This window comes from Odocoileus virginianus, chromosome 9 (genome assembly GCF_023699985.2).
Source record: "Odocoileus virginianus isolate 20LAN1187 ecotype Illinois chromosome 9, Ovbor_1.2, whole genome shotgun sequence".
Classification (NCBI taxonomy): domain Eukaryota; kingdom Metazoa; phylum Chordata; class Mammalia; order Artiodactyla; family Cervidae; genus Odocoileus; species Odocoileus virginianus.
This window is the reverse complement of record NC_069682.1, coordinates 10575820-10595465: the sequence shown is the minus strand read 5'-3', so window position 1 is coordinate 10595465 and position 19646 is coordinate 10575820. Positions and strand designations below refer to the sequence as shown.

At 43.1% G+C, this 19646-nt stretch overlaps 1 protein-coding gene across 7 annotated transcripts in view; it reads left to right on the top strand.

Annotated features, from left to right (window-relative positions):
• SFMBT2 (Scm like with four mbt domains 2) overlaps nucleotides 1-19646 on the top strand; it is a 176798-nt gene that overhangs the window by 141850 nt on the left and 15302 nt on the right. For all 7 annotated transcript variants that reach the window (XM_070471944.1, XM_070471946.1, XM_070471947.1 and 4 more), the window contains 4 exons: nucleotides 4693-4735; nucleotides 6520-6590; nucleotides 9127-9266; nucleotides 15422-15531. In XM_070471944.1, the coding sequence (XP_070328045.1) occupies nucleotides 4693-4735; nucleotides 6520-6590; nucleotides 9127-9266; nucleotides 15422-15531 (364 nt within the window). The remainder of the gene's footprint in view (nucleotides 1-4692; nucleotides 4736-6519; nucleotides 6591-9126; nucleotides 9267-15421; nucleotides 15532-19646) is intronic.

Genomic DNA, 19646 nt, shown 5'->3' with positions numbered 1-19646 from the left:
AGAATGCACTGGTCATAGCAAACACCCTCTTCCAACAACACAAGAGAAGACTCTACACATGGACATCACCGAAATCAGATGATGTCAATATCGAAATCAGATTGCTCATATTTGCAGCCAAAGATGGAGAAGCTTGAAACCGTCAACAAAAACAAGACCAGGAGCTGACTGTGGCTCAGATCATGAACTCCTTATTGCCAAATTCAGACTTAAATTGAGGAAAGTAGGGAAAACACTAGACCATTCAGGTATGACCTAAATCAAATCCCTTAGAATTATACAGTGGAAGGGAGAAATAGATTCAAGGGATTATATCTGATAGACAGAGTGCCTGAAGAACTATGGATGGATGTTTGTGACATTATACAGGAGGCAGTGATCAAGACCATCCCCAAGAAAAAGAAATGCAAAAAGGCAAAATGCTTGTCTGAGGAGGTCTTACAAATAGCTGAGGAAAGAAGAGAAGCTAAAGGTAAAAGAGAAAAGGAAAGATATGCCCATTTGAATGCAGAGTTTCAGAGAATAGCGAGGAGAGATAAGAAAGCCTTCCTCAGTGCTCAAAGCAAAGAAATAGAAGAAAACAATAGAATGGGAAAAACTAGAGATCTCTTTAAGAAAATTAGACATACGAAGGGAACATTTCATGCAAAGATGGGTTTGATAAAGGACAGAAATGGTATGGACCTAACAGAAGCAGAAGATATTACGAAGAGGTGGCAAGAATACACAGAAGAACTATACAAAAAAGATCTTCATGACCCAGATAATCATGATGGTGTGATCACTCACCTAGAGCCAGACATCCTGGAATGCAAAGTCAAGTGGGCCTTGGCAAGCATCACTATGAACAAAAATGGTGGAGGTGATGGGACTCCAGTTGAGAAATTTCAAATCCTAAAGGATGATGCTGTGAAAGTGCTGTACTCAACATGCCAGCAAATATGGAAAACTCAGCAGTGGCCACAGGACTGGAAAAGGTCAGTTTTCATTCCAATCCCAAAGAAGGGCAATGTCAAAGAATGTTCAAACTACCACACAATTGGATTCATCTCACACGCTAGCAAAGTAATGCTTACTGTTCTCCAAGCCAGACTTCAACAGTACATGAACCATGAACTTCCAGATGTTCAAGCTGGATTTCGAAAAGGCTGAGGAAGCAGAGATCAAATTACCAAAATCCGTTGGATCATCAAAAAAGCAAGAGAGTTACAGAAAAACATCTGATTTATTGATTATGTCAAAGTGCTTGAGTGTGTGGATCACAACAAACTGTGAAAAATTCTTCAAGAGGTGGAAATACCAGACCACCTTACCTGCCTCCTGAGAAATCTGTATGAATATCAAGAAGCAACTGTTAGAAATGGACATGGAACAAAAGACTGGTTCCAGATAGGGAAAGGAGTATGTCAAGGCTGTATATTGTCACCCTGCTTATTTAACTTATATGCAGAGTGTATCGTGTGAAATGCCAGGCTGGATGGAAGCGCAAGCTGAAATCAAGATTGCTGGGAGAAATATCAGTAATCTCAGATATGCAGAGGACACCACCCTAATGGCAGAAAGTGATGAAGAATTTAAGATCCTGTTGATGAAAGTGAAAGAGGAGAGTGAAAAAGCTGGCTTAAAACTCAACATTCAGAAAACAAAGATCATGGCATCCGGTCCCATCACTTCATGGCAAATAGATGGGGAAACAATGGAAACAGTGACAGACTTGATTTTCTTGGGCTCCAAAATCACTGCAGATGGTGATTGCAGCCATGAAATTAAAGGACACTTGCTCCTTGAAAGAAAAGCTATGATCAACCTAGACAGCATGTTAAAAAGCAGAGACATTACTTTGCCAACAAAGGTCTGTCTAGTCAAAGCTTTGATTTTTTTAGTAGTCATGTATGATATGAGAGCTGGACTATAAAGAAAGCTCAGTGTCAAAGAATTGATGCTTTTGAACTGTGGAGTTGAAGACTTGAGATTTTCTTGGACTGCAAGGAGATCAAACTAGTTAATCCTAAAGGAAATCAATCCTGAATATTCATTGGAGGGCCTGATGCTGAAGCTGAAACACCAATATTTTGGCCACCTGATGTGAAGAACTGACTCACTAGAAAAGACCCTGATGCTGGGAAAGATTGAAGGAGGGAGGAAAAGGGGATGACAGAGGTTGAGGTGGTCGGATGGCATCACCGACTCGATGGACATGAGTTTGAGCAAGCTCTGGGAGTTGGTGATGGACAGGGAAGCCTGGCGTGCTGCAGTTCATGAGTTCACAGAATCGGACACGACTGAGAGACTGACCTGAACTGATTCTTGGCATTAAATTACCAGTGAGGTTTCAATTGGACTTTGAAAGGGGCATTACATTACATCCTTCTGATCACCGAAGTGCCAAATCAAACCAATATTAGTAGTCAAAATAGCCCAGCTTCCCACACACACACACATGCACACACAAACACACCACTTAAATATATACAAGTGTGTGTTTTAAGGAAAATTGTTGTAGGTCATTGTCCTAAAATGATAACCATTTCAAAAACATTCATTTATAGTATATAATAATTCATTCAATAATAAATCTTAGCATTTATAATTCCACCCTAAAGTGTCAACAGTATTATTCAAAATTGTATGTCCTTAAAGGTAAGGCTTTTAATTTTTTTGTGAAATAGGTCAGATATTTCTAGTGTTTTCTTTAGTAATTTGTATGCTGGCTGATTTTTTCTAGCATCCTCCCATAAGGTTCATTTATGTAGATGCTCAGAACATTGCTGGCCTCCTGTTTCCTGAGGTCGAGAAATTTTGAAGGAACCAAGAGACTTACCGGTACTCACTAAAAGTCAGAAGGGGTTATTCATGTGAATAAAGTAGGGGCCCAGGCTATAGACAGAGGTGGATTCTAAGAGGTTCTGCCCTGTACCCGGTACTGCATACTGAATCTCATCCAATGACAGTAATGCCTTGCCCTCAATTTAAAATATTTCTAAAATTACGCGCTTAGAATAATGATTTCAGTGTTGAGGGCCTTCTTTGCCTTTTATTCTCCCTTGAAATGTCTTGGTCCTTGGCTCTCAGCCCCCTCGCCCTGGGCAGGTTTAGATCCAACCCCCTGTGCCTGCTTGTGCCTGAGACAGAAATTCGTGTCCTGACCCTGTCCCTCCCTCCCTCTCTGGCTTTGGGAGGGGAGGAGCATTTCGAGTTTTTCTGGGTGAAACCCCACGCAGGTTAAGTGAACACAACGGTGTTTCCTCTCTGTTCCCCAGCCTGCTGTGTTTGGCTTCTCATCAAGACATCTCACAGTTTGGGTGTTTCACCCCAATGAACAAAGACGGACTTGGGCAACTTAGTCTACACACTCATCTTTCCCTTTAGAGATCACAGACTTTATACTTTCTCATAGTAATTACAGGCAGACTTCGTTGTCACACGTACTGCATTTTTAACATATTGAAAGTTTCAGGCAACCCTGCATCAAGCATGCCTGTGATACCACTTTCCTGACAATATTGTTTCACTTTGTGTCTTTGTGTCACATTTTGGTAATTCTTGCAGTATTTCTTTTTCATCATTATTGTATTTGTTGTGATTATCTGTGATCAGTGACCTTTTGATGTCATCACTATGACTCAGTGAAGCTCAAATGATAGCATTTTTTAATAAGTATTTTTGATTAATGTATATACATTGTTTTTTTAGACAGAATATTATTATGATACACTTGATAGACTACAGATTTACAGTAGACTTATAAAACATAACTTTTATATGCACTGGGAAACCAAAAAATTCCCATCACTCCTTAATTGTGATAGTCACTCTGTTGGGGTGGTCTGGAACCAAACCCACAACATCTCTGTGGGTCTGCCTGTATTGGAATTGGATACTAAATAAAATCAAGAATAGATGAAATTTTGAGTCACTATTTCTCTTATTTATTTGTGTTCTCCTTTTGTTTCTCATACACGCAATTTGCTTTGAAGAGGCAAAGTCTAATTAAACCTGCCAAACTCTGACAGCTTTAGAAACTCTGTGAGAATTAATTTTTTCTAATGTTGGAAGATGCAGGATTATCTGTGTCTGAGTTAATAGATGCCAAAAGCTCTGGTCTGTCTTTGTAAAGGTGATTCCAACCAGTTATAAATGTAAACTGGAAATGTTCTTAACCTCAGGTTATTGTTGGCTGGTTTCTGTCACTATTTGACAGATGTATATATTTGCTAGGTGCCAATCCACTTTTCAATGATAAAATGTTGTAGTTTATAAAATGCCTCTAATCCTAATTCGGGAGCATGCTTCTATGGTAAAATTATTTACCTTACCACACTTCTGTGGGATTAAGTCATCTGTATAATCATGCTTGTACCAGTCCATTTCACCAGCTGTGTTCCTGAGAGGTCTGATATGTGCATTCTTTTTATTAGAAGCACATTTTAGAATAAAGTAGCCCATGTAGTGATAAGGTAAAATGCACTAAATTCTCTTTAGATTTCATTTCTGAAAAGTCAAAGTCTGTTTTGTGCTGGAAGAGATGAAGATAAAACTGTGGCTGGAATGAAGTAACTTTTCAGTTTTAAAATTGTTACTTTAAAAACAGACACAGTTCTATACCTATGGAGTCATTAAAAAAAAAAAAACTTATTCCCAACTCGCTGAAAAAGCTGCTTTTCTTTTTTCCCTCTTTTGCCTGTTTTACAGCACAAAAGAAGAGAAAGATTGCAGTTGTGCAGCCAGAAAAACAGTAAGTGTGTTTTTCCACAGAAAGCCCATGATAAGCTATGAAGTGTCTTTCAAGAGGATGGAAATAGGGCTGTTTTTGTTAGAAAGCTGGTCACGACCTAGCACAGGAGTTGAGGCGACAGGAAGACATGTATGGAGCATCTGTTACGTGCAGGACACGCAGGGCCTGCTTCTTGAGGAATTTCTTTTCCAGACTGTAACCTCTCACTTTGATCCCAGCGTAGCTGACCTGTCGGATGCCCACGGTCCCGCATTCTGGTCAGGGTGCTCTGCGACAGTTCTCAGAGTGCTTAATGCCCCGGGGCCCCCCAGAGCTGCCTGTCCAGGCCTCAGCTCTGCCCCCTTGCAGCCTGGTGAGCTGGAGCAGGTTGTTTATTATGCCACACCTCAATGCTCGCCTTTGTAAAATACGTATTTCTTGGGGAGTTTTAAAAAGATTAAATTAAGAGTCCACATGAAGATGTATGTCCCTCCATTGCCAAATAAATGTAGGTCACTCCACGTTTCAGTTGTAAGTTTATGAGGAAGGAGGATGTTCTATAGTATGTGGACCTACTGGCTGTATATTTTTGGAAAATTGTCACTGTTAGTACCATGTTTATATGTTTAAAAATGTCTGGAATACACCGTGGTAAATATCCCTTACTGAGTGAATCTGTTTTCTTAATAGACTGATGGAAAGGGAGTGGAAAGCAGCTTTTTTTTTTTTTCATGTACCGAAGTTGAAACTTAAAATCGAATAATAGCTTCATTGTTATTTGATGTGAATAACAGTTTAGCGGGTATTCTGAGTATGTTTCTAACAGTGTATCAATGCTACTCATCTGACTCCAGTTTTATCTGGATAACATTGAAATAGGTAAAAGCTAAAATAACAGTCCCCCTCATTGAATCTCAGTTTGAATTCATGACTCCTAAATTTGCAGCCTGTGGATCAGCAGTTTTCACCTGTACTCACATCTGTCACTAGACAGCTCATTAAAACACAGATCGCCAGTCCCCATCTGTAGAATTTCTCATTCAGGATGTCTGTGATGGGGCCTGAGCTTTTCCACATGTAACGGGCTCCCAGGTGACGCTGACCTGACAGCTTGGAGACCCTGCTTTGAGAGCTGGCACCATAGATGATCCCACTAAGCGCCCTCATTAATATTTACTTGGAGTTTACGTAACTGTTCACCTGTGCAGTTTCTATAAAGTCAACCTGTACATCTCCTGGAAACCCAATTTGCCTTTTTCCCCTGGAGCGATAGTTTTTATATTTGTTCAGCAACTTTTTACTGAACAGCAGCACAGACTTCTGTCCTAGACTAACAAGCCTACTTCACATTTTAAGAATCATCAGTTCTGAGATTTTTCTTTAAGGATCTACTTTTCAGTGTGGCCTCGACCCATACACACACGGACCCCAGAAATCAGAAGTCAGCAGAAAGTCATTAATAAGGGGAAGTCTGACTTTAATGAGAGTCAGTGCAAGCTGACATTTCTGCATGTCCTAAATATGATTGAGAACATTTCTGTGATGCTTTAACAAGCGACATGCCCAGGAAGTGGCCTAGAGGAGCCTCAGAGATCAGTGATGACCCCCTCGAGGGGCAGATGACCCACAGGCTTCTTGAAATTATTTTAAGAATTGCCTCCCGATGATCTTACCTGTTCTTATCCGTGCATACGTCGTGTGTTACATATTCATAGCTTAGATTCCTGTAAGTTATGAAAAGACTTTGGAAGGTACTGGTTTCTTCTGTAGCTTGGGACCCACGGGAGTGTCTGCTTTATCCACAGATCAGCATCCACGGTGCCTGTTGAGAAAATACCTCACGACCTTTGTCTGTTCCCGCACCTGGACGCCACAGGTAGGTCAGCTGGTTAGGACGCCCTGACCCTTCTCCGTGTCTTGCTGTGAGTGCAGACATGGGTGTATTTTTAGGTCAATATGACAATACTTAACTCTGATACATTTTTAGGTCGGTATGAAAATACTCAACTTTGATCTATCTTTTTTTACAGATACCTACTCCTTTAAAAATTTTTTCTAAGCTTTATTCTTGGTGTCTTTCCTTTTTTGTTTCTTGGTCAGTAGCTAGAGACACTTCCCTTGGCATGAGAAGCTGGGTCCATGAGTCACTTGGAAATTACATGTCCAGTTAGAACTATGTATCAGGAATAATCCTGTTGGAAAAGAGTTGGAAATATTATTAGGCATTTCTTTTTGGACATTTTATGCCATTTATGCCAGTTGCCCTTGCATTTTTACACTAGTGGTTAATCCTTAAGTCCCCATGGACTTTTGAATTGTTCCCTAAAACCTTGTTTGAGGGGCTGGTGGGGAACAATATGGTTTTTTTTTAAATGTATAATGTCCTATGTCTTAACAGTAACTTTTAAAAACATAAATATGAATTACCTTTGGATTATACATTTGATTATAGACATGTTTGTACATTAAGTAATATATTTGATTAAGTATTCTATTTTCTAGCCAAAAGGAAGTCTGCTCTGAACCCAAGATTAAAACTTGTGTACCATGGAAGAATCCTATTATTCAAAGTTTTCTTTGCAGTAAAGAGCAGTTTTATGAGTAGACTTACTAAGATTGTTTTTTCTAAAGAGCTGGGCAGAGTAATCCTACCCTCGAATTTCCATGTAAATGCAGCTGTGGACTTTTTTTTTTTTTGCCTGTTTTATAAAATTAAAACTTCAGAATGATTTTAAAAGAACCATGTCATCTTTCAGAGTCGGTAATTGTTATTTTACTCCTTCTGTCTTATACTTGGAAAAATAACATATCTCCCCGCTTACCTGTTGGTTCTCAGTTAAAGTCCTATGAGAACAAAGCTTCCTGGTCTATCAAATGACCATCCCAAATGAATAACAGGGTTTTTAAGATTTATTTTTTAATTAGGGTATAATTGCTTTACAGTGTTGTTAGTTTCTGCTGCACAATGAAATGAATCCGCTATATGTGTACACACATCCCCTGCCTCCCTCCTACTCCTTCCCCCAGCCCCAGCTCTCTAGGTCATCCCAGAGCACGGGGCAGAGCTCCCTGAGCGGCACAGTGCTTTTGCTCGCTCTCTGTTTTACACATGGGAGTGTGTATATGTTCATTTGTTCTTCAGTCGCTAAGTCATGTCCAGCTTTTTGCAACCCCATGGACTGCAGCACATCGGGCTCGCCTGTCCTTCACTATCTCCCAGAGTTTGCACAAAGTCATGTCCACTAAGTCAGTGGTGCTATCTAACCATCTCATCCTCTGCCACCGTCTTCTCCTTTTGCCGTCAATCTTTCCCAGCATCAGAGTCTTTTCCAGTGAGTCAACTCTTTGCATCAGGTGGCCAAAGTATTGGAGCTTCAGCTTCAGCATCAGTCCTTGCAATGAATATTCAGGGTTTATTTCCTTTAGGATGGACTGGTTTAATCTCCTTGCAATCCGTGGGACTCTCAAGAGTCTTCTCTAGCACCGCCTTTCGAAAGGATCAGTTCTTGGCACTCAGCCTCCTTTATATATATATGTCAGTGTTACTCTCTCGATAACAAGTTTTGACACAGAGAGACCACTGTTAGTGCAGCCTGGCTTGGAGCAGCCGTGGGAGAGGGTGGGTCTCCGCTGGTCCTCTGACCACATCCCGTGTGTAGGTGTCCCGTGGGTTCCACTGATACCTCACCATTTAGTTGTTCTGCTTTTCCCCATGGCACCTTGAGACACAACTAAATCAACACCTTGCTTGTTCACTTTCCAAGCTGGAAGACCAATGAGGGAGATGCATATTTAAGTCCCTGGGAGGCACATTTCATGTCCCTGAGGCTGGCAAAGTGAGGAAGCCCTGCCATATCAGGTGTTGGCCTGGGTGTAGGGCAATGGTGAACATATACACACTGTAATATATAAAGTACATAACTGACAAACCCTGTAGGGCACGAGGAGCTATATTCTGTTTTTGTAATAACTTTTAAGGAAAAGACTCTGAAAAAGAACATATATATATGTATACATATACATTATATATATGATTTCCATGGTGGCTCAGTGGTAAAGAATCTACCTGCCAATGCAGGAGATGCAGGTTTGATCCCTGGGTTGGGAAAATCCCCTGGAGAAGAAAATGGCAACATACTCCACTATTCTTGCTTGGAAAATCTCATGGACAGAGGAGCCTGGCAGGCCACAGTCCACGGAGTCGCAGAGTCGGACACGTTAGTGACTGGTCAACAACATCAGCTAAATAAATATGGATAACTGGGTCATTGTGCCGTGCCCCTGGAACTCACAGAGCATGGTGGACGTGAAGCATTTGATAGGGAGACTCAGGGCCCCTCTGGGCAGCTTTGCTGGTGCAGCGGGTTAAGCCGCGGGTCCTGGAGCCTCGACCGTGTTTCTCTCCCGTGCAGGAACGGTGAACGGGAAGTACTGCTGTCCTCAGCTCTTCATCAACCACCGGTGCTTCTCGGGCCCCTACCTCAACAAGGGCAGGATCGCCGAGCTGCCGCAGTCGGTGGGGCCGGGCAAGTGCGTGCTGGTGCTGAAAGAGGTAAAGTTCGCGCACAGCCTCGGGCGGCGGTGGGGCAGCGCGGGTGGGCACGGTCCCGGAGGGGGTCACGGGGTTCGAGTCCGTTCACGCGCCAAGCGCCCCCTTCCCCTCCATCCTGCAGTCTGAAGATGGTCACACACAGGGGAGCAGTGTTCCAGCCCAGGAGGACTCCCTTCTATTGGTGGTGGGGGCCCTCCCTTCCCTTCCCAAGTCAGCGGAAACGCTCACTACATTTGAGTAAAATCTTTGGTGAATCATCACTCTTTTGTTTAAAAAGGTGACCTATCTTGGACCTTCGTATAGTCACGTTCCTGTTTTTGTGACAAGAAAGCATGCCCAGAACATCACGTGCACCATGATGAGTGTGTTGTAGTTCCTTGGGCTCAAGGGGTCTCTTTATCCATCTGTTTACCCACTGAACAAACTTACGTGAGCTGCGCTTTGTATCAAGAACAGGGCCTGTGGGGTTGGGGAAGGGGGCCGCCCGCTCTAGGGACTAGAAAAGCATCTGAGCGCCCTGGAGCATCGGCAGGATCACGGGAAGGAATGCTGGAAGCACCTTGAGTGTGTGGACCACAGGGCCAGGCCTGGAAAGTGCAGAAATCTGAGTCCAGAGAGTCCTGGGACCTGCACCCCATCCCTGGTGCTTGGCCTGTATTCTTATTTAGGCCTGCTTTTCTTTAGACCCATCACCTTCATATTTTACATCCCCAAATCATTGGAGGCATGACCCAGCCTAAGTGGCAAGTGGACCCTATTGAAGAGAAATTGATAGCTAAAGGGAGATGGTGTTGGGGGCCGGCAGTCCCTCTCAAGGGCCTCAGGGAGGTCGGGGTGGGAGGTGAGCTGCAAACTGTGTAAGTTGACACAGACTGTAGACCCTGCAGATGTTAGACTTGATCAGAGAAGAAACAAGCCCGGCTTACACACGGGAATTCTATCACCATGTAGAATAAGGCCCCTAGACCAGGGATGGGCTCCCAAGTCCCCCAGCAGCTTCAGCCCTTGAGGTCATCCTTGCCACAGCCTTGTCCCCTGCCTGTATTTGTGCTGACTTTGTCGCCAACGATCAGAACAGGGGACTGACACAAACCTGGTACTTGTTTAAAGTCCCCGTGAGACTGTGTCACACCCACATGATTGTCAGGTCCGTGGCCACCTGGGGGCCCTGTTACCAAACATGGTGACCACAGGGCCAGTCTCTCTCTGAGGCTTGACTGGTTTACTTTGCTACATACTTGGTCAACAGTAGTTAGTCCTGACCGATTCTCTGATAGGTGCCAGCAGCCAAGTTTAAAAGCCAGGCCAAAGCAGTTTTTTGATGACAGAACTAGTTTTTTTGCTGATGTTCAGAAAATGCACGAGGCAGGAAAGAGAGGAAAAAAAGAAGTAAGTGCTTTAGTTCTATGAGTGCAAGAAAAATGTGAGTCTGCCAAGGCAGTCTTTATGCTAATAGTCCTGCCCTGGACCTGTGTTTGATTTCAGGTTGCATTTCACTTATGGAGAATGAGATCATTGAAGCAAAGACAGAGCATGTTTGCTTTATCGGGCCATCGGGGGTGTTCGTAGTTAAAGGTTTCTCTGACTTTGGAAAACGTAGGCTGATGGCTGTTTTCCCCCTGCTTCTTCTAGAGGTAGATGAGGTCTGTGCATGTGGACACCACGCTGGCATTTGTGTGGGAGGTGTGGTGGTCTTGAGCTCTGAGAGGGCAGTGGACCAGAGACATCTCCCTCAGTCTGCTTCTGTGGGCTTAGTAGCTCTCCAGCCTCAGGAAGTGCAGAAGTCGGTGTGAGGACTGAACGGTCCATGTATGTTTCTTTTTGCCCATCTACACCTCTCGAGGCTTTTTCGATCAGTTATTGCACACTTAGCAGCTACTGTCATGTCAGGTAGTCTCCTAGCCATGGGAACCAAGAAGAGAATGAAACATCATACTTCCATCCATCTGTCCATTTAGACAAGTCCAAAGCAATTCAGGAGTCATAAGCACGTGCTGGTGGGCACTGTGCTGGAAGCTGGGAGGGAGGTCAAGGTGAGCAAAAACTGTGATTGCCCCCTGCCCACGGCCTCAGAGCAAGGACTTAGGCATTTCAGGTTATACTGGAAAGAGGAAAAGTCTTGCCTACGTGGCACCCAGTTAAGTCAGTCAACAAAGTCAGAGATGCAGACACGCCTCTGGATGATATTCTCTGGATTTTATGCTGAACATTGACCATTGAGAACTGTGTACCAAGCATGTGGGTGGTGGAAACTGTAGTACATATGTAATGTGTGACACAGGAATTAAGTAGACAGTGTCCAGGAAGTTTAGGAAAAATGTAATTTTTTTGTGGTTAAGGTTTATTATAAAGAAGATAAGATAGCTTTGTTGAATTTTCTCATTGCACCATAGGGTAGGATTTTGTAGGAAAGGAAATCAGTGGCAAGTGCTATCTCCTGAGCTTCCCTCCAGTGACATAAATTTTATGGCACCAAATAAGTTTTTGGTGTGAATCAATCATTCATTAATTTGTAGGTGTATAGAATAATTTAATTTCAGTGCCCATCTTGAAATTCATTGAAGAAATTCCCCAAATTGTTTATTGAGCACCTACTGTTGCCAGGCATGGTTCTAAGCTACGGTGAGTAAAGCAATGAACAAAATGAAGCCCCTGATTTCTCGAGGATTAGGTTCTAGAGAGAGTGATGGTAAACAAACAAATCAACATGTTTTGGATACAGGGAGGGTTTCCTGGTGACCTGGAATAACAGAATTCACGGAGGCCTTAACAGCAAGGAGAAGGAGCGGTGGCACTGGGTAAATCTGTCTGATTTGGCACTTGCAAGTTTGCCTGTCTTCCAGCCAGGTGGAGATGGGTGTGAGAGTCCAACACACATTTGGTGGCCATGGGTTTGCTAGTGTGTGGACAGTGTTTGCAACCAGGTGCCCTGTTGGGTGAATATAGGTAGAGGAGGACAGTCTAGTGGTTGCACCCTGAGGTCACTGTCGTTGGGGGGGCATAGAAGGATCATGAGAGCCTGGGGTCCTGAGGGTAAGGGTAGACAGTGTCTGCAGAGGAGGCAGTGCCACCAGCTGCTGACGGGGTGGAATAGGACAAGGCCTAGAAGGACTCCTTCTTGGCAAAGCTGGCATCTCAGGCAATCTTGATAAGACCTGTTTCCGGGAAGCCCCATTGCATCATGTCCCTGAGAAGCTGAAGGAGAGAGAGAGAGGAGTCCATGGGTGTAGGCGGTTCTTGAGGGTTTTAACCATCAGTGGAGACAGGAGTGAGGTGAGGGACCAAAGATGAGAGATGGAGAGAGAAAGTAGTTTTCCTCCTTTAAGTCGGGAGGCTGAAGCCCAGTGCACACACAGAGGGTGACAGTCCAGGGGAGGGGGAGGGGGTGTGAGGTGGGAGGGGATGGTGTCCAGTGGGCTCGGGCCGCTGTCACAGGGCACCATGGACTGGACCAGGCAGCTCAGGACGCAGACATGGATGCTCACAGGTCTGAGGCTCCAGGTCCTCCATGGGGGGCCAGCCCGGCAGGTGGGTGAGGACTCGCTTCCAGGTTTGCATGCAGCCACCTCCTTGCTGTGTCCCCATATGCCTGAGAGGAAGGGAAAGCTCCCATCCCAGACCTGTCCAGCTGTATAAAGGCTATTGCTTCTCTGTGATAATAAATACACCACTCATGAACCCTAAGAAATCCAGGGAGATGTTGCTGTAGCGCCAATTTCCCTCTGGAGTTACTCAGACCAATCTCACGCCAGTTTATTGGGAATAGTATTCATTGGCTTCACAGCAAACACCCTGTTGGTTATTTGGGGACAAGTTGTGTGCTGCCTTTTGTGGTCAAGAGCACAATAATGTGAATTCTGATGCTTTGCAAGGTTCAGTAATTCAGTCAAACTTGGGTCGTCATAGCAGCTGTCAACTTCGTTATTTTCATGGAGAGAACTCTAATGCACCAAAGTGTCAGGTACACACAAATTATTCCACTCACAATTCCAAGGTTTTGTAGAGAGCTTGTTGAATTTAGAGACATATGATGTGACATCGGGAGAAGCCATAGGAAAATTATTTAATATCGCATGCTGTTTACGATTTAATTGCAGGCCATTTCCACTCTGAATTGAAGTCTGGAAGGCATTTGCTTTTCACAGTCACAAAATGCATTTTGATGTATAAGATGTAGCTCTGGGGTTTTCTTAGTGAAGCACCGTGACAAGACTGGGGTGAGATTTTATTGTCTGTTGATAAACACTTGGTGTGTTATTTCAGCCAGGGCCAATTGGATTTATTTTTAAACTCAGTTTCTGTAAATTGTACTGGCAATAAATAATAAAACCAGATGATGATTCTAATAGAGAAAACATAAACATACCAGAACTGCTTGTATTGCTGTGTTCTGGCCGTTGAGTGCTTGGCGGAACTGTGTTCTCTTGGTGGCGCTTTACAGGCACCTTGGAATACAGCAAAATGCTGCCCAGATGAGAAAAAGACACTTTCCAGGCTGACTGCTGAGAGTAAAGAATATTTTAAGATCAAATCCTCAGTGATCATAAAGCTTTCTTTTTCAGAATTAAAACAAGGTGCAGCCCATGCCAGTTACATCCTGGAACACGCCAGGTACCTGAAAACTGAAATGTGAACATTTTGCCATATGCCTTTCATCTGGGGGCTTCTCCAGTGACTCCGCGGTAAAGAATCCGCCTGCATTGCAGGAACTGCAGGAGACTCGGGTTCAATCCCTGGGTCGGGAAGATCCCCTGGAGAAAGGCATGGCGACCCACTGCAGAATTCCTGCCTGGAGTATCCCGTGGATGGAGGAGCCTGGTGGGCTCCAGGCCAGAGGGTCACAGAGTCAGACACGACTGGGCATGCACACCCGCACGCAGCTGTCTTCTCTTTCCTTCTCGTGGACAGTGTGCTGCTCTCCACAGAATCGCAGGTGCTTCAGCAATCCGGCCAGTGGCCTCCCAACTCAGTGAGAGGTTTTTCTCAGTCTCGTAGTGGGTTTTTGCTCGAAACACAGCACGTGGACTCAGAGCCTGGCTCATTCCTGGTCTGGTCGGGGCGGGACTTCAGGAGCAGTGGCTCCGTGTCCTGTCTCTGTGCGCTGGGGTCCCCACGGGGCAGGTCTGCAGTGAGTGGGCATTTCATGGAGCAAGCCCCCAAGGTCTCAGGGTTCCTTCATGTGCTGTGTTGAGCTTTGAGTTTGGTTTTGCGCTCTGTGTCCCAATAGCGATGGCTCACGAGCATGCCTGGAGAAGGAAATGGCAATACACTCCGGTATTCTTGCTTGGAGAATCCCAGGGACGGGGGAGCCTGGTGGGCTGCCATCTATGGGGTCGCACAGAGTCGGATACAACTGAAGTGACTTAGCAGCAGCGGCAGCACAAGCCTGCCAGAACTCACAAATATTTGTTGGTAGTGAGGGTTTGCTTTTGGAAAGACGAGTGTCTCAGAGCCTGAAGCTGAGTCTTTAGAAGGAGTGTCTGGTCCTTGGGCGTATTGCAGTGGTTCTGGCCATATGCTTATTTTCTTGCACTTGGGACTTGGGAGTGAAGGGGTAGTTTGAGGAAGTTGTCAGATGACATCAGATACTCAGACTTCCTTTCAAAACACTCCCATCTCTGAGAATTGTCCTAATGTTAAATATCCATAAGTTGGGTCAGCATTAGGTGAGTTTCAAATAATTTGTTAACCCTCTGTACAGATATTTGAAGCTTATTCAAAAGTGTGGGCACAAATCTGTCATATCCGTCTTAGTGATTCTCTTGAAATATATTTTTAAGAATAAGATGGAATTCTTAGTAACCGATCGTACTGAAGGAGAATCCAGTTGAAGGATGATCAGTGGGCCTTTGAAGAGAACAGTCCAGTTTTTCTGCAGTCCGGAAGGTTAGCGAGAGCTGGCCACCCCTGCCCATCTTGCCCCCTGGCGACTCACACTCTCCCAGGCAGAGGCCTTAGATTTCACTGCCTTCCTGTCCCATTGATGGAGACGTCATTGGTGCCAGTCTGCAAACTGTCCTCTCTGACTCCATCCAGCCTATCACTGAATAGAGGTGCAGGGCAGACACCCCGGAAGTGTCAGCGGGATGCTTTTTCATTTTAGCAGAAATGGATGCAGTTGGAAGTTCACGGCCATTCCTTGTTTTTCCCAACAGGTTCTTAGCATGCTCATCAATGCAGCTTACAAGCCTGGGAGGGTGTTACGGGAATTACAGCTGGTGGAAGACCCACACTGGAACTTTCAGGAGGAGACGCTGAAGGCCAAGTAAGTGTCTTCACTTCTGGAAGATGAGGGTTCTCAGCTTTGTTTATCTGCCCCTTTGAAACTGGTCCTTCCTGTTTTTGACATGGCCCAGAGAAGTGGCATCAACAGAAGGACTGTTATTCCACAGTTCTGGGTGCCCCACACAGATGTGCTGGCTATACGGAGTTTTTTGTGTTAAACGTTCAGAATAAAAACGTGCTGATGGATTATTCAATCCAAAGGGAAACATTTATATGTTATACATATTTCATCAACAGACCTTAGTATCTGATACTGTAAAGTTCATGGCAGGTACAGACGTTCCTTGTCCACAGAGTTGAGAATTCTAAAAAACAGGAAGAACCAGTACCTCTCTTTGACTCTGGTTAAAACGCTGTGGGTGGACATATAGTTGGTCACTTACTTTATTTGGAAACAGGCTAATTGGAAAGGTGCTATTTTGCTTTGCTTTAAGTTTCTGGAACTCAAACTGAGCACACCCACTGGCATTCTGTGTGAGAACTCAGTTCTTTAAGAGATGGATAGAAAAAGACCGATTTCTCAAAATAGCTTGATGTTTGATAATTGCTTTGATGGTTTCAGAGGGGTTTTAATATTCACTTGATTCTTTTCCAGTGGAATACATTTTCACGGGTCCACTTCCTGTATCACGGCATCCTAAGACTGCATTTTGTTGTAACATGTGGAAAATGATGTTGTTTTAAACAGTGAACTACTTTTCAATGGCTAGAGCATACCTAAGTCCTATTTTAGAAAAAATAGTGAAAATTGAAGAATTCTGAATAATTTTTATGACCAGCAGTGTTTTCTTCTGGAGTTAACTTACATGAGGACTGAGTGGCGAAATTTGTGGTTATTTTGCATTCATTGTTAGTTATCCAGTCAACCTTTCCTTGTGTCTTTCCTGAGCATCTCTATAATTTTAGATACAATAAAAGTCATCTAAGGTCCAATAGTACTCTGCAAAATCACAGAAGTTAAAGGGAATACATAGTACATGTAAATAAGGAGAGTGTTGAGCTGTTGGAAGCATCTTGTTGATGAAGAATACCATATTTCACCCTTCCCTTCTTTTCCAAGGAATATTTAAATGAGTTTCACCTATAGTCCCCCCAAAACAAAACATGCTATTTTCAAATCTAATAATCTTTATTTTTCTACTTTATGTAAGTTGGTGGTCCTTAGCCACATAATGTTTTCTTCCAAGGTCAGTTCCTACTGGTAGTGGTGGCAGGTAACCCAGGCAAGTATTTACACAGAAAGCTCTTCTTATTTCTAGTTTTAAAATTTTTCTGTAAAATTCAATACCTCTAAAATATACCTAAGGATATTGAAATAGTAAAAGTACAGCAATCTTAAATTCCATTAAAATCTCCCCGACTCCCTAAGCAAGCCAGAAACTTGCTCCAATCGCAAAGTGACAGGGAGAGTTTATTTTGCACTGTTTGCACTCATTTTCATGTTCCCAAGTCAATCAGAGCTTTTATGAGACCAGCCTGACACAATCAGAACAGACACAGTGTGACCCAGCCTTGCTGCCTTGTAAAGGCAGCGTGTTACCGATTATATCAAACACGACAGCGTGTGCCTTAGCGGAATCTTACATAGCAACTTGTAATGAGAAAATGTGCGTCTGAAGTGGGTTTCAAGCACCTGAATCAGAGCAGCATCTCAAAGCAGCTGCTAATGATGACAGATTTATAGTCAGCAGGAACACCCCTTATAATACTATGTGTTGATTCACCTCTTTCCTTCTGATGTGAAATGACAACTTTTTTAGATCTTGATAACATTGATGTTTTCATTGGTGCGAATGGGAGGAGAGTTGACTTCTTCCCATTTTGCTGAAAGGCTGAAATGCTTTCTGTCATGAATAGATTAACTCAGCGAGGGGGAGAACTACTTTAATGCATTTACTTGTCTTGGCTGTGGTCCTCAAATTATAACATCACAGAGAGTGTTTTCAGGAAGAAATAATATGCGCTCTTCATCCATAGGATTTTGCAAATGCTGGCACTTAACATCTGGGGGTTCTGATTGGTTTTTTCCTCTTCTGAAAAGACCTATTTACGTAAGAAGGTGGGGGTGACATTGACAAGGTTGTTTTTGTTCAGTCCCTAAGTCACGTCCGACTCTATGTGACCCTGTAGACTGCAGCATGCCAGGCTTCCCTATCCTTCACAGTCTCCTGGAGTTTGCTCAGATTCGTGTCTGTTGAAACGGTGATGCAATCTGTAACCTGTTCCACCACCTTCTTTTAGCGTGAGTCTTTCCTAGCATTATGGTCTTTTCCAGTGAGTCGTCTCGTCAACATCAAGTGGCCAAAGTATTGGAGCTTCAGCTTCAGCATCAGTCCTTCCAATGAATATTCAGGGTTGACTTCCTTTAGGATGAACTGGTTTGGTCTCCTTGCAGTCCAAGGGACTCTCAAGAGTCTTCTCCAGCACCACAGTTCAAAAGCATAAATACTTTGGCACTCAGCCTTCTTTATGGTCCAGCTCTCACATCTGTACATGACTCCTGAAAATCCCATGGACAGTAGTGACAAGATTTGACCCATAAATAGAAGAAAAGTAAACACTGTCATCTATTGTTTTCCCCAGCAATTCTTGCCTATTTATCCAACAACTGGTGGGCTGCAGTCTATAGGGGTCACAAAGGGTCTTAGCATGCCTTTGTGAAGCGACTGGAGTGACTTAGCATGCCTGCATATCTTTTATACCAGAACAGATTACTGAACTATTTGAAAACTGTATGAGTCTATCGTATAATAAGTCTACAACATAGATTGAAAGGCAAAACCGGGAATAACTCTGTTGAAAAGGGAAAAAGGGATACTAGTGTAGCTCACTTCAGCAGTTCTAGATGAGAAAGTTGCTTGTTTCTGGGGAATTGACATCACTAAGTCAACCTATGTTATTTTAAATATTAGGAGAAAGAATTTAGGCTACGCCTGGCTATACCTTAGGAGGATTTAAAAGAATTCCTATCCTCTGCATTTAGAGACATTTACATATGTTTTCCAAAATGTATATAGAATCTTCCTGAGGGGGAAGAAAAGAGTTAGTTCTTGTGTGAATGACTTTTGTGACAATCTTTATAAAGGCTGGGTGGAGTTTTAATGGATTTTCCCAGTCTTTTGTTACAGTTATGCAGAATACTTAAAGAGGAAATATCTTGATGTAATTTTTGAGTGAATTAGATTTCTTAATCACTTAGGCAGAAACAAGGGGATAAAATCAGATAAAGTCAAATCTTTACCCTTAGGTGAGTCGTGTGCAGCTCTGTGGCAATGTGTTTTGGTTCATTTTTTCACAAGCAATGACTAATTTTGCATGTGTTTTCATTTATTTCACTTTTTCAGGGGCATTTATTCATGCCCATACCTTATGAATGGTAAGATGTAATACTTGGCTATCGAGGAGAATTATTTGCAAAAGAATTCCCTGAGCGACTTTTCACTGAAAAAGATATTGTCTGTTCATGTTAATTTTTACTTCGCTCAGATTTGAGAAATCTGCTCTCCTGAAAATATATGCTGTAAACATTATGATAAGCAAGCAGGTGAGCCAGTTTCTAAAGAGAAGACTGAATTTTTGGTGTGTAATAAATTCATCAAGATCATGGGCGGACCTAAAGGGTATTATGCTTAGTGAAATAAATTAAACAGAAAAAGACAAAAAAAAAAAAAAAGATTGGGCACAACATTTCTGGGTCACACAGACCAGTTGAAGGTGTTCTGAATCAAAATTGTCTTTTGTAAAATAAATACACACCCCGTTTATCACATAGAGTTCCCATAACTTGAAATACAGGAATCAAGAAAGAAGAGAGAAATTTCTGAGGAGTTGAGTATCTTAAGACTGAAAGCCAGTATTGGATTTTCTAGACCCGAGTTTTAGATTAAGAAGACATGACCAAGGAAGTACAAGCTTTGTTTTGAAAGAAATTGGGGCCATCCCCTACTGCTGACTTCTAATGAGAAAAGGGATTTTTCTCTTTGCTGGCCAAGCATCCTTCTTTCTCCAGTCATCATCTTTTTTTCCCTTTTAATTCTTCGGTAAATATTTCAGAATGTAAATTCAGCTTGACTGAAATCTTAATCTCCATTGTCA